Below are 14,574 nucleotides of genomic sequence, written 5' to 3' on the forward strand. Positions count from 1 at the left end.
AGCCTGTCATGCTCACTCTGCCTATTGCTCATGACGTCAGCCACTGGTGGTCACAGCTGCTGTTATTGGCCGGCGCCGCTGTCACTTTCCATCCTCACAAGTTGTCACTTTACCTGCTATTGGTTGGAATGTCTGTCACTCATTCTGCCAGCTGGCCTTAATGTCAGCGGCTATTGGTTGGTTTTCGCGTCATTCAGGCGTTGCCCAATTGGCGGCTCTCACAGTTGGCGCCGACAGGTTGCTAAGATTAGTGATTGGCCCTCGCTCTAGTTTCTGATTGGCCGTGCTATTCGCCACTCTCATCTCCGATTGGCTAGGCTCGGGTGGCGCCAAATCCAAGGCGGGCAGGGCGGCTGAGATGTCTCTCGTGGAGAGTTAAGAGGAGAGCTGCGGGCCGAGCTGGGAATAGCCATCCTCTGTCCGACTGTGAGGTGCACGCTGTCCTCCCCGAGTACCGGAGATAACATTCAGCTTCCGGCCTGCGCCCTCACAGGTATAATGTGCTGGCCGTCTTATTATAGATTTGTAAGAAATGCCCGCCCGCGCGTCCGTGAAACTATAGATTTATTACCATGATGGGGGATCTCTGTCGTGTCAGTTGTTGCCAGTGTTAGCCGCCCGCATGTCTGTAAAACTGGATTTATCTTCCCCCCATAGTGACCGCCCGCGTGTCTGTGAACCATCAGATTGTCCGGTTGTTGATCCCGGGCCAGATGTCGCGCGCTCTCCTGTGCTGTGCTCTTGCGCTCTGACGTCTTGATATTTTGTTTGCAGTTTCGTGGTGCCCGCCCGCACTGACATGTCCCGCTCGGCCCCAGCTCACGTCCTCGGCAGCCGCCCCACCGGGCTGCCCGTGGTGAAGGCCCTCTTCTCCTGCGAGGCTGCTGACACCGCCCCGGCCTTGTCTCCAGTCACACACCTGGCCATGAATGTGCAGCAGCTGGTCGTCCTGGGCAGGTAACTCGCAGCTCCCATCTGTAGAAGCTGGTCTGGGTGGCATGTGCCTGGCAGAGGGGGTATTTCGTGGTGCATCTCTGGCATTGTGGGTGGCATGCCTATGGCTGGCTTGCAGGGTTAGTGAAAAGGGTTGTCACCAGGTGGTGGAGGTACATGATGGGGAAGTGGTGGCATGTACCAGTATGAGCAGGTGATGGGAATGGCATGTCTCTGGGTCTATACATGGGTGGCATCTACCAGTATCATGCTGGCAGTATGAGCAGGTGATGGGGAAGGGATGGTATGGGCCTGCACGCATGTGGCATTGGGGGTGGAATGTACCAGTATGAGCAGGTGATGGGGAAGGGATGGCATGTACCAGTCTGATGTGTAGGGGAAGGGATGGCATGTACCAGTCTAATGTGTAGGGGAAGGGATGGCATGTACCAGTCTGATGTGTAGGGGAAGGGATGGCATGTACCAGTCTGATGTGTAGGGGAAGGGATGGCATGTACCAGTCTGATGTGTAGGGGAAGGGATGGCATGTACCAGTCTGATGTGTTGGGGAAGGGATGGCCTGTACTCCTGAGTGAGTGTGGAAGGGATGGTATGTGCCTGGATTGGGCCTGCACGCATATGTGGCATTGGAGGTGGCATGTACCAGTATGAGCAGGTGATGGGGAGGGGATGGCATGTACCAGTCTGATGTGTTGGGGAAGGGATGGCCTGTACTCCTGAGTGTGGAAGGGATGGTATGTGCCTCGGTTAGGCCTGTATGTGTGGCATCTACCAGTATGTGTAGGTGATGTGCATGTATGGCAGTGGAGGAGGCATGTACCAGTCTTCGTGGGTGTGGGCTGTGGAAGGGATGGCATGTCCTTGGGTTGGGCTAAAACCTGCTTGGCATTGGAGGTGCCATGTACCACTCAGTGAGTAATGGGCTGTGAAAGGGGTGGCATGTGCCTGGGTTTGTCCTGTACATGTGTAGCAATGGAGGTGGCATGCGGGTGTTGTGGAGGGGATGGCATGCCTGAGTTGGACCTATACATGTGTCAATGGAAGTGGTATGTACGCAATCTGAGCGTGTGATGTGCTGCTGTGGAAGGGGCCATCCTGGTACATGTCTTCACAGGCCCAACCCATGCATGGTTTGGGCCTGTAGATGCTTGACATTGGTGGAGGCATGTACCAGTCTGAGCGGCTGATGGGCTGGCATGTGCCTGGGTTGGGCCAGTACATGTGTCAACGGAGGAGGTATGTACTAGTCTGCGTGGGTGATGTGGTGCTGTGCAAAGCATGGTGTGCATGGGTAGGGGCATTAGATACTTGGCATTGGAGGTTGCATGTGCCTGCTTGGCATTAGAGGAGTTAGGGCTGTTGAGTCAGTACGCCGAACTTCCATTATAAATGGCTGCTCGGCTCAGTGAGTACCACCCGCTGGCTGGCCCAAGGTGCTGTAACATAAATGCCCTGGTGAGAACAGACATGCACACATACTAGAGGCTTAATTTGTCAGTAGCCAGTTACCATACCAATATATACTGTGCATTTGTGCTGGGGTGGAACCTGATTAACCTGTAAGAAACCCACAGTCAAGGGGAGAACATTCAAACTCCACACATATAGGTCACTTATTGGAATCTAACCCATGACCTAGTGCTGTGAGACAACAATACTAACCACTGTGCTGTATATCTTGTTTATTTCTAACTCTTATTTTAAATTGAGTTACAGATTTTAATTTGAGCAACTGCGAATTCAGATGAGTGGTTCCTGTGTCCTTGCTATGCTATGCTATGCTGTGACGAGTGGTTCCTGTGTCCCTGCTATGCTGTGCTGTGACGAGTGGTTCCTGTGTCCCTGCTATGCTGTGCTGTGACGAGTGGTTCCTGTGTCCTTGCTATGCTTTGCTGTGACGAGTGGTTCCTGTGTCCCTGCTATGCTGTGCTGTGACGAGTGGTTCCTGTGTCCCTGCTATGCTGTGCTGTGACGAGTGGTTCCTGTGTCCTTGCTATGCTTTGCTGTGACGAGTGGTTCCTGTGTCCCTGCTATGCTGTGCTGTGACGAGTGGTTCCTGTGTCCCTGCTATGCTGTGCTGTGACGAGTGGTTCCTGTGTCCCTGCTATGCTGTGCTGTGACGAGTGGTTCCTGTGTCCCTGCTATGCTGTGCTGTGACGAGTGGTTCCTGTGTCCCTGCTATGCTGTGCTGTGACGAGTGGTTCCTGTGTCCCTGCTATGCTGTGCTGTGACGAGTGGTTCCTGTGTCCTTGCTATGCTTTGCTGTGACGAGTGGTTCCTGTGTCCTTGCTATGCTGTGCTGTGACGAGTGGTTCCTGTGTCCCTGCTATGCTGTGCTGTGACGAGTGGTTCCTGTGTCCTTGCTATGCTGTGCTGTGACGAGTGGTTCCTGTGTCCTTGCTATGCTGTGCTGTGACGAGTGGTTCCTGTGTCCCTGCTATGCTGTGCTGTGCTGTGTGGTTCCTGTGTCCCTGCTATGCTGTGCTGTGTGGTTCCTGTGTCCCTGCTGTGCTGTGCTGTGTGGTTCCTGTGTCCCTGCTGTGCTGAGTGGTTCCTGGTGCCCCTGCTGTGCTGTGGCGAGTGGTTCCTGGTGCCCCTGCTGTGCTGTGGCGAGTGGTTCCTGGTGCCCCTGCTGTGCTGTGGCGAGTGGTTCCTGGTGCCCCTGCTGTGCTGTGGCGAGTGGTTCCTGGTGCCCCTGCTGTGCTGTGATGTGAGATTCTACTGTCTCTGCAGTCAATGTGAAACCCCCAAGCGCAAGCTGGCGGACCACTGGCCTATGCTGAGGACGGATTCTACAGAGTCCATGGATGCTGGTGAGTGAGCTGGCGTCTGTAAGCCCCCGGCTTCAGCGTTGTAGGGTTTGGGCATCAGAGTAGACATGGGGAAATATCCCATCGCTCTTGTGGGTCAATGTAAAGTGGCGAGTGGCCTATAAGATGGTTGCCGCGCAGGGCGTCTGCCTATAGCTGTATAGTGCAGCAGTGTATTGTGCTGTAGTTGTGTAGTACAGTGGTGAGTGGCCTATAAGCAGTGTAATGTGCTGTAGTTGTGTAGTACAGTGGTGAGTGGCCTATAAGCAGTGTATTGTGCTGTAGTTGTGTAATACAGTGGTGAGTGGCCTATAAGCAGTGTATTGTGCTGTAGTTGTGTAGTACAGGGGTGAGTGGCCTATAAGCAGTGTATTGTGCTGTAGTTGTGTAGTACAGGGGTGAGTGGCCTATAAGCAGTGTATTGTGCTGTAGTAGTGGTGAGTGGCCTATAAGCAGTGTATTGTGCTGTAGTTGTGTAGTACAGGGGTGAGTGGCCTATAAGCAGTGTATTGTGCTGTAGTTGTGTAGTACAGTGGTGAGTGGCCTATAAGCAGTGTATTGTGCTGTAGTTGTGTAGTACAGGGGTGAGTGGCCTATAAGCAGTGTATTGTGCTGTAGTTGTGTAGTACAGGGATGAGTGGCCTATAAGCAGTGTATTGTGCTGTAGTTGTGTAGTACAGGGGTGAGTGGCCTATAAGCAGTGTATTGTGCTGTAGGTGTGTAGTACAGGGGTGAGTGGCCTATAAGCAGTGTATTGTGCTGTAGTTGTGTAGTACAGGGGTGAGTGGCCTATAAGCAGTGTATTGTGCTGTAGTTGTGTAGTACAGGGGTGAGTGGCCTATAAGCAGTGTATTGTGCTGTAGTTGTGTAGTACAGGGGTGAGTGGCCTATAAGCAGTGTATTGTGCTGTAGTTGTGTAGTACAGGGGTGAGTGGCCTATAAGCAGTGTATTGTGCTGTAGTTGTGTAGTACAGAGGAGAGTGGCCTATAAGCAGTGTATTGTGCTGTAGTTGTGTAGTACAGTCCTGTTACTATACCTTTTAGTAATTGGGGACTTTCCTTTCAGGGTTAATTGCAGGGTGTATGCAGTTCTGGTTATTGTGTTATAGTTGGGCAATAACAGACTTCTCGCTATAAGTGTGTTATTCCTTTCCTGGAAGGTAACGCAATACTTGGAATGAGCCTCATGTAGGTGACACAAGTTTCCGGAGCTCTAGAGTTGGAGAGAAATCTCTATATACCATGTTGTCCATTGTGGTGCTCTCTGTATAGGGATTGATGGCATGGGGAGGAGTGGGTCAGGAAGCATTAGACCTGTATTTCTGGGCTGCGGCTGTATTTTCCCTGGTCCCAGGTGTTGGCACGTGTTACTTATTTAGGACTGGTCCTCACTGTTACTGTTTGTTTCCAGGCCTTGGTCTTGACTCCCCCGATGTAATGAGCTTAAGAGACCTGGAGGAAACGTGAGTACCAAAGATAACTCTGGTTATATGAGATGACCTTTGTCTTCAGAGCTGATCTCAGCAATAAGGGAGAAGGCTTTATTGTATATTCACGGGTAGCTGCTATATAGATTGGGTGTCTGCGCTCACATTACCTCTAGCTGGTGGCACCGTTATGTTCAGCACTTTCCCCCTCATGCTGCAGCGCTATACTTGTACCCGGCCAGTCTTTCCCTGTAGCTATTATGTTCTGGCCCTGCCTAACGCTGTGGCTGGCCGTAGGGTGAGCTCAGTCATGTCGGCTACATGTGTCCCTATTACTGTAACAGTAGTATGGTGCGGTGGTGGATGTGTAATGTACCTGCTGCCTAGCACTGGAAGGTTAGCCTGGTGCCAGGAACCCGAGCTGTGTTGTGGATCTGCAGCATCGTTCAACTGGGTAATAACTGTCATGGTCTTATATGGGCGATTGTCTTAGTGTAACTGCGGTTCCTGATTTCATTGTGTAGCGGCATGGCTGTGCGCTCACTACCATGGTACGGACTACAGCGCACTATATCTGAGCTATACAATACAAAGCCTCGTATCTTCTTGGTGACTATCTGGCTGCTGACGTTCTGATGACTATTTTTGGTTTTAGGTTTGAGAAATCGCTCTTTGATTCCAGTCGAATAATGACGTAAGTACCACATTGTGCCGTCCACTATGTAGTAATCTCTTCTGTCACTGGGATTGGTTCAGGGTTTTGTTCTTCCAGGGCTGCTTGGAAAATCGCCAATGCAGGGCATGAAGCACATGTTAAGAAGTGAAAGGAGGTGGGCAACTTCCTCTTATCGTAGATTAAACTCTCAATGGAATATGCTGCTGCTATAAAAGTAAAGGGATGTTTTTCCCAACAAGCACCACTCTGGAGTTGGGCTTAGAGGTAAGGTGGCAGTGTGGGTTACTGGAGCTGTAGAGCTAGGCTTAGAGGTAACGTGGCAGTGTGGATTACTGGAGCTATAGAGCTAGGCTTAGAGGTATGGTGGCAGTGTGGATTACTGGAGCGATGGTGTTGGGCTTAGTGGTAACGTGGCAGTGTGGATTACTGGAGCTATGGTGTTGGGCTTAGAGGTAACGTGGCAGTGTGGATTACTGGAGCTATAGAGCTAGGTTTAGAGGTAACGTGGCAGTGGATTACTGGAGCTATAGAGCTAGGTTTAGAGGTAACGTGGCAGAGTGGATTACTGGAGCTATAGAGCTAGGTTTAGAGGTAAAGTGGCAGTGTGGATTACTGGAGCTATAGAGCTAGGCTTAGAGGTAACGTGGCAGTGTGGATTACTGGAGCTATAGAGCTAGGCTTAGAGGTAAGGTGGCAGTGTGGATTACTGGAGCTATGGTGTTGGGTTTAGAGGTAAGGTGGCAGTGTGGATTACTGGAGCTATAGAGCTAGGTTTAGAGGTAAAGTGGCAGTGTGGATTACTGGAGCTATAGAGCTAGGCTTAGAGGTAACGTGGCAGTGTGGATTACTGGAGCTATGGTGTTGGGCTTAGAGGTAAGGTGGCAGTGTGGATTACTGGAGCTATAGAGCTAGGTTTAGAGGTAAAGTGGCAGTGTGGATTACTGGAGCTATGGTGTTGGGCTTAGAGGTAACGTGGCAGTGTGGATTACTGGAGCTATAGAGCTAGGCTTAGAGGTAAGGTGGCAGTGTGGATTACTGGAGCTATGGTGTTGGGCTTAGAGGTAAGGTGGCAGTGTGGATTACTGGAGCTATAGAGCTAGGTTTAGAGGTAAAGTGGCAGTGTGGATTACTGGAGCTATAGAGCTAGGCTTAGAGGTAACGTGGATTACTGGAGCCTGTTTCCCAAGGGAGGTAGTTTGTGATGAGCTGCACGGTTTAGCCTGTTACTTTACAATGTTCACATTAATTGTGAGGATATTGGGGGACCTGGGTATCCCAGGGTTCATGGATCACACAGTGGAGCAGGTTATAATGAAGGCAAGATGAAATTTATTCATGCAGACACAGAAATCCAGCAAACAATAGGTTATATCAAAGTCCACTCAGAGTTCAGCAACATCTTTTCCAGCTGCTGTATATCTCCTCCCTACCTGGCCAGCAATGACAGCTGTAGCAGAGCGCACAGGGCTGCTGTATATCTCCTCCCTACCTGGTCAGCAATGGCAGCTGTAGCAGGGCACACAGGGCTGCTGTATATCTCCTCCCTACCTGGCTAGCAATGACAGCTGTAGCAGTGCACACAGGGCTGCTGTATATCTCCTCCCTACCTGGCCAGCAATGGCAGCTGTAGCAGAGCACACAGAGCTGCTGTATATCTCCTCCCTACCTGGTCAGCCATGGCAGCTGTAGCAGGGCACACAGAGCTGCTATATATGTAAAGACACTGAGAAGAGGGGACAACACCCCCCAACCTCCAGAGTCACACTGTACTCACACACTATCCCACAATTCCCCTTGCTGCACCACCCTACTGCCACTCACTCACTCTCTCGTGGGCCCTGTTGTCAGTCTTTCTAGAGAGGGAGGAGGAGGGCTTTGTAACAGGAACACTCCCTTGCTGTCTGCTGCTGACAAACTTCCTGTATGAGACATGCAGACTGAGTTCTTCAATTTAAGAACACAGAAATGGGTTGTGGCCGGAGGCCAGCCACACAGGGGTAATGGCTGCTGCGACACTGAAGGGGTTAACCCCTGTGCTGCTGCGCCATTTTTAAATGGACAAAGGGGCGCTAGGCGCCATGTTAAAATGTATTACCGGCGCCGGGTGTGTGGGGGGACTGTCTGAAGCACTGCATGCTGCCGGAGTCTAGCTCCGGCCGAGCGGCGATGGCAGGTTTAACCCCTGGTGCGCAGTGCTGAGAGAGGGCAGTATGGAGCACTCGCAGCCAGAGTTCTGTGCTGCTGCGCTCAGGAGGACTAACCCCTGGTGGAGCCCCAGCAGTCCAGGACTGCAGGAATAAGGGAGCCCAGCGCTGGGCACAGTATAAATAGCACAGATGTACATGTGGTTATAACACACAATGTATATAAAATGTATGTGCAGCACTGAGCCAGAACAGGAGGTCCTGGGCTGATGCTGGGCACAGGCACAAACGGTGAATGTATTTAAATGTATAATTTAAGTAAAGTGCACTTATCTGTGATGCTCTGGACAGCCAGGGGATCCAGAGTCCTCAGTGGGCTGCTGGAACCCCCAGCCCCTTCCAGAGGAGATAAAATGTCCCCCTATGCAGCCTCATGCCTGGAAATGGTATGAGGGGTGCATCATAGGGAGCTGGCTAAGGCAGCCAGATAACCATTTCAGGGAGCTTCAAAATACCTTCCATTCCGTGGCCAGGACACCGTGCCCGGGGACCCTGCTTTCCCACCTCTGGAGCTCAGATTCAGGCAAAGGTGGCTGGGCTGGTCCCTTAGCAGATTCCTGGAAGTATGGTTTTTTAGGAAAACCTCCCCTGGCCCTAGACGAGCTGACTCCTGGGTGGTGACCAAAACACCAGGTAGGCTCAGGGGAGTAACCACTCCCCACTGTCCATAGTTAAATGTGCATGTGGCTAGACTTACCCCCTGTGGAAGTGTGTGTTAGAATGACATAAAAAGAGGGACTGTGAGCCCTGTATTGTGGTACAACCCTGTAACTTCTATGAGGAGGAGACCTGCTGATAAGATTCCTGTATGTGGTACTTCTTTGACAATCCTTTGTGGAGAATTGCTGTTTGATTTCTGTGTGATATTCCCCTTCAGACAGAAGGTTGAGTCTTCTTTAAGATTTTGAGCAAATAAACACCGTTTGCCTTTACTTCAATTGACTCAATCCTGCGACCAACAGAATTGTGCCAAAACGCTATTCCGTTCTGCTGTTCTGGGTAAGAGCTCCGTGTCTCCAAGTTCAAGCCCTCTGCCAGCTACCGTGCAGACCTGGTCCATTGCGAGGGATCAGGTGGGAACAGCCGACACCAATCAGGAGGTGTATCCGCAGTTAGTCAAACGCATACGCAGCAGAAACGGTTCCAGGTTCCGAGGCAGGAGCCTGAGTGTACCTAATAAGCGGTTCCAAACGCAGATGGTAGAGTTTGGTGGTGGCAGCATCGTTAAACGCCCACGGCGCAGTGGGTGGAGTCAATGACAGGCGGTCACTGACGGTGAGTGGGAGTCCAAAAGCGCTGACCCGTGACCAGGGACGGCCTAGGCGAAAGGTGTCCGGTCACATGGGGTTAACTCTTTTCAGCATGCAGACAAGTCCTAGACGTCCTTTTCCCTGGTCTCCTCACACTAATTATATGTTCAGCTGTAAGTGGAGTCTTTCTCATTATCTGACCCTTTAACGTGTTTTTTTTTTTTTTGTTTCAGAACAAAGTTACCTTTGGGAAGGAGGCGCTCCCTGCCGGTGAGTGAATGCGCATTAGTTTTAGTCGCTGTAATGGGCGCTGCTGTGACTGTTTCATAGAGCAGCATCAGACTGAATACAGGCTGGGGATATTTATACTGCAGCGCAGGTAATGGGCGATCTTTGGTTACAGTGTAATAAGTAACATGCCAATGGCTGGGCAGCGCAGGTAATGGGTGATCTTTGGTTACAGTGTAATAAGTAACATGCCAATGGCTGAGCAGCGCAGGTAATGGGCGATCTTTGGTTAGTGTAATAAGTAACATGCCAATGGCTGAGCAGCGCAGGTAATGGGCGATCACTGGTTACAGTGTAATAAGTAACATGCCAATGGCTGAGCAGCGCAGGTAATGGGTGATCTTTGGTTACAGTGTAATAAGTAACATGCCAATGGCTGAGCAGCGCAGGTAATGGGCGATCTCTGGTTACAGTGTAATAAGTAACATGCCAATGGCTGAGCAGCGCAGGTAATGGGTGATCTCTGGTTACAGTGTAATAAGTAACATGCCAATGGCTGAGCAGCGCAGGTAATGGGTGATCTTTGGTTACAGTGTAATAAGTAACATGCCAATGGCTGGGCAGCGCAGGTAATGGGTGATCTTTGGTTACAGTGTAATAAGTAACATGCCAATGGCTGAGCAGCACAGGTAATAGGCGATCTTTGGTTACAGTGTAATAAGTAACATGCCAATGGCTGAGCAGCGCAGGGAATGGGCGATCTTTGGTTACAGTGTAATAAGTAACATGCCAATAGCTGAGCAGCGCAGGTACTCAGGAGTTTGGATAGGTTCTGCAGACAGAGAAGCTTTATGAACACCTTGCTCTTTACTTACTATTAATACTTACTTGGGGGCTTATCGGAATATTTTGTCAGATATCCCTTGGGGGGGGGGGGGGTGTATTAGCGATCACATTGCCTTTATACATCACAGTGATTGTCTCTTATCTGAGCCCCTCTCCCTGCGTGTACGTTCTGTAACATCCCGGCGATACATCATTTCTTATTGCTGCAATGAGATTGTCGTCGGATCTAAACCCAATAATGAATAAACGTGCCCCCTAATCTGATGTATGCAGTAGTGGCAGCAGCTGGCTACATATCATCCCTGTGTAATGCAGGGACCGTGGAGGTTCTACCACAGCTGTATATTAAGGTGTCAGCACTGCTCTAGATTCTCAGCAACTCCGCTGTATAAATCTCTATCGCCTAATTTGTGTGCTGCGAGGTCACATCAGGCCCTTTATAGCGATCGGCTAGGTATTCATGTGGTGATGCTATATGATTACATCACTAATGCATACGAGCCAAGGTGGTATATTAAAATGTGGGTTTTTGGAGATGTTGCCCATAGAACCCTGCACTTGGGTAAATAAACCCCCAGGACTTGGGAGCGCCTAGTGTTGACTGACATCTTTGTTTTATGAAGTTTTGTTTCTGAAAGTGCTAAGATGCTGTAAGCAGACGTATACTGTGACCTTACAGACTTGCTTTATATTCTCAGCAAAAATTCCTGGGCTCGAGCCCTGCGTTCAAGAGGAATCTCTCAGACTCCCTGGATTGTGACGTTTTTGAACCTAGTGTATCGGAGAACAAAGAAAATGTACGTACATTGCGCATAAGTGTCTGACGTAGAAAACCTGGTGGGGGCTTTTTTCCGATCTCTTCTGCTGGTGGACAACATCACTGTCTTATATAGAAATGTAAAATCGTGGCTGTACGTGGGCTAAGAGTAGATTCCCAGCTTTTCTTGGCTGTTATGAGCTTGGTCTTAGTCTGTTATGGTAATGGGGATCACCGCTGACTTGGTCGTATTCCATTATATTTCCAGGAAACCTTCCAGTTCAAAATGCCAGTTAGACCAAGCTTCCGAGGCTCAATGCGGCTTCGGTGCCAGGCGGATGGCAAGGAAGCGCTTGTACAACGGCAGAAGTCTGCACCAGCATGCATGGTATATTGTGTAGTTGTTCCTCTGTACTTCTCCCTCTGTCAGCTTACATGGTATATTGTGTGTAGTTATTCCATTGTACTTCTCCCTCTGTCAGCTTACATGGTATAGTATGTGTGTAGTTGTTCCTCTGTAAGCTTACATGGTATATTGTGTAGTTGTTCCTCTGTACTTCTCCCTCTGTCAGCTTACATGGTATATTGTGTGTGTGTGTAGTTGTTCCTCTGTACTTCACCCTCTGTCAGCTTACATGGTATATTGTGTAGTTGTTCCTCTGTACTTCTCCCTCTGTCAGCTTACATGGTATAGTATGTGTGTAGTTATTCCACTGTACTTCTCCCTCTGTCAGCTTACATGGTATAGTATGTGTGTAGTTATTCCACTGTACTTCTCCCTCTGTCAGCTTACATGGTATAGTATGTGTGTAGTTGTTCCTCTGTAAGCTTACATGGCATATTGTGTGTAGTTGTTCCTCTGTACTTCTCCCTCTGTCAGCTTACATGGCATATTGTGTAGTTGTTCCTCTGTACTTCACCCTCTGTCAGCTTACATGGTATATTGTGTAGTTGTTCCTCTGTACTTCTCCCTCTGTCAGCTTACATGGTATAGTATGTGTGTAGTTATTCCACTGTACTTCTCCCTCTGTCAGCTTACATGGTATAGTATGTGTGTAGTTGTTCCTCTGTAAGCTTACATGGCATATTGTGTGTAGTTGTTCCTCTGTACTTCTCCCTCTGTCAGCTTACATGGTATATTGTGTAGTTGTTCCTCTGTACTTCTCCCTCTGTCAGCTTACATGGTATATTGTGTGTGTGTGTGTGTAGTTGTTCCTCTGTACTTCTCCCTCTGTCAGCTTACATGGTATATTGTGTAGTTGTTCCTCTGTACTTCTCCCTCTGTCAGCTTACATGGTATAGTATGTGTGTAGTTGTTCCTCTGTAAGCTTACATGGTATATTGTGTGTAGTACTTCCTCTGTACTTCACCCTCTGTCAGCTTACATGGTATAGTATGTGTGTAGTTGTTCCTCTGTAAGCTTACATGGCATATTGTGTGTAGTTGTTCCTCTGTACTTCTCCCTCTGTCAGCTTACATGGTATTTCTACTTCAGGGTCCATAAGGGGTTGACCTTGGGGTATAGGTTTGGAACCAAATCCAGGCACTGCGCAGTTAAAGCTTTTAGCTCCCAGGATGCACTTGGGTCCACTCTCCCTATAACCCTGCCCCCCAGCCAGAGGCACCTCAGATTAAGTTGGTGCCCGGCCGGAGTCGTGTCACCGTTACTGCAGGGGGGCTGCTTAGCAGCCCCTAAGCTTAAAATTTATTTTAAAAGAGTTTTATTTAATTTTTTTTACTACTCTTCAGAGCGGCAGCATCAGACTGTCCAATGGACGTCTGAGCTGCCGCTCCTACACCCCGCCGGCGCTGCGACGCCAGTACAGATCTGGGGATCGCAGCAGGACCCCAGAGTCTGTACTAGCCGGGCTCTGGAGGAATCCCTGGGCTGCTGCCGGATCGACGGGGACAGGTAAGTCGCGTGGTCACCGCTTGCGGTGACCCGCGTGTACATGCAGCCTTATGTCTCCGGGGACAGACCGGAGGCGCTAGCGGTGGCGGCGGGCTCCCCCTCCATGGAGGCATACCCCGCGTGTCCACAGCCCACCAGGAATTATAGCGGCAGCGGGAGCCGCCATCCCGGGGGGTTAATTGCTAGCCAGGGGAGGAAGCCTTCCCTGTCTAGCGGCTCCTCCCCTCAGCTCAGCGCGCCTTTCAACACGCAGTCTGGCGTCGCTGAGCTGCTTCCTCCGCGGGCCACGCTTCTTCTGAGGTCTCCAGCGGCCATTTTCTCTCTGTGGTGCTGCAGAACTCTTAGGATGTCAGTGAGCCCAGTCCCCCTGCGTACCTGGCCATTTTGGGTGAGTGTACACAGCGCTATAGCCTTCCCAGACACTGAATCTGGGCAGTTGAATGTAGCGACATTGTGCAGTATATTATGTCATGCTTATGTATGTATATATATTTTTCTGCATTGTATGTGACTTATGCTAGTGCTGACTGTCTGCTTTTTCTCTCACCTGTCAGTGTATATCTATCACTTTTCTTTATCTGCCCTAATACAGGTGTACCTGGGGTGGTTCTGAGGCCTCACATATATACTTGTTAATATCTGTGAGGTTTGTCACATACTGTTGCGTGCTGCACGTTGCCATATTTTAGATGGCACTGTGAGTTGCATACGCTGATAATTGGTCCCTGCAGCTAATCTTAGCGTCAGTCAGGACTGGTATGGCGCTGCTTAATATTTCCGTCAAGATAGTCAGATATATCTGACCAGGAGATTGCACACGATACTGCACCCATTATTGCTATCCTGCAAGTCATAGCCTGCAGGTAGTAGTGCGGAGGATTTTAACTCAGAAAGGTTTATGTATGCGGCGCCATCTGGTGCCGGGCCCCTTGCACGACCCCCTTAAAGGGCGGTTTATTTCTCAGGATCCTCTCCTTTGAGGATCGCCGGGCGGGCCCCATTGTCGTCACTCGCTTGGAGTTACTTCACCATACTGCCCTTTTGAACTCTGGGTATCTCGCAATTTCTTGAAATTTACCCCTGTGCAACAGACTATCGCTCCCCGCCGGGGTTTTTCACAGTACATGAATTACCTCCGATACCACATCGGTCTGTCATTCCCCTTGCAGGGATTACCACAACGGCCACCCTGGTGGAAGGTCGTTTTATACAAAATACTAATTGGCGTGATATACGCCCTGTGGTTACTTCCCAGTGGCTCTGCTGTGAACTGGATGGTGTATTCTGCTCTTTCCCTCTCACATGGGGGAGCCGATTTCAAGTATTATTATCCCTGCTTTGGGGCTGGTAGCCGGGTTCATTCTGGATATAGAGAATGTCGATCCTGCACCTGTATCATACATCTCCCGTTTTCTACCCAGCGGGTGGATCTCCTAGCTGGAGTCTGGCTGTCGCCAGATACGAGGAGTCACAAAGGCCTCCTGTTTCCCATTCCCTGAGGGTCCTCACA

At 50.0% G+C, this 14,574-nt stretch overlaps 1 protein-coding gene across 1 annotated transcript in view; it reads left to right on the forward strand.

Annotated features, from left to right (window-relative positions):
* Positions 1–303: 303 nt before the first annotated feature.
* Positions 304–14,574, forward strand: part of CDC25A (cell division cycle 25A) — a 31,145-nt gene continuing 16,874 nt past the window's right edge. The window contains exons 1-8 of the mRNA XM_088458494.1: positions 304–493; positions 775–957; positions 3,688–3,767; positions 5,176–5,227; positions 5,847–5,885; positions 9,555–9,591; positions 11,094–11,192; positions 11,421–11,540. Coding sequence (XP_088314620.1) covers positions 800–957; positions 3,688–3,767; positions 5,176–5,227; positions 5,847–5,885; positions 9,555–9,591; positions 11,094–11,192; positions 11,421–11,540 — 585 coding nt within the window. The 5' untranslated portion in view covers positions 304–493; positions 775–799. The remainder of the gene's footprint in view (positions 494–774; positions 958–3,687; positions 3,768–5,175; positions 5,228–5,846; positions 5,886–9,554; positions 9,592–11,093; positions 11,193–11,420; positions 11,541–14,574) is intronic.

Source organism: Taudactylus pleione, unplaced genomic scaffold, assembly GCF_031769625.1.
Source record: "Taudactylus pleione unplaced genomic scaffold, aTauple2 ptg000838l, whole genome shotgun sequence".
NCBI lineage: Eukaryota > Metazoa > Chordata > Amphibia > Anura > Myobatrachidae > Taudactylus > Taudactylus pleione.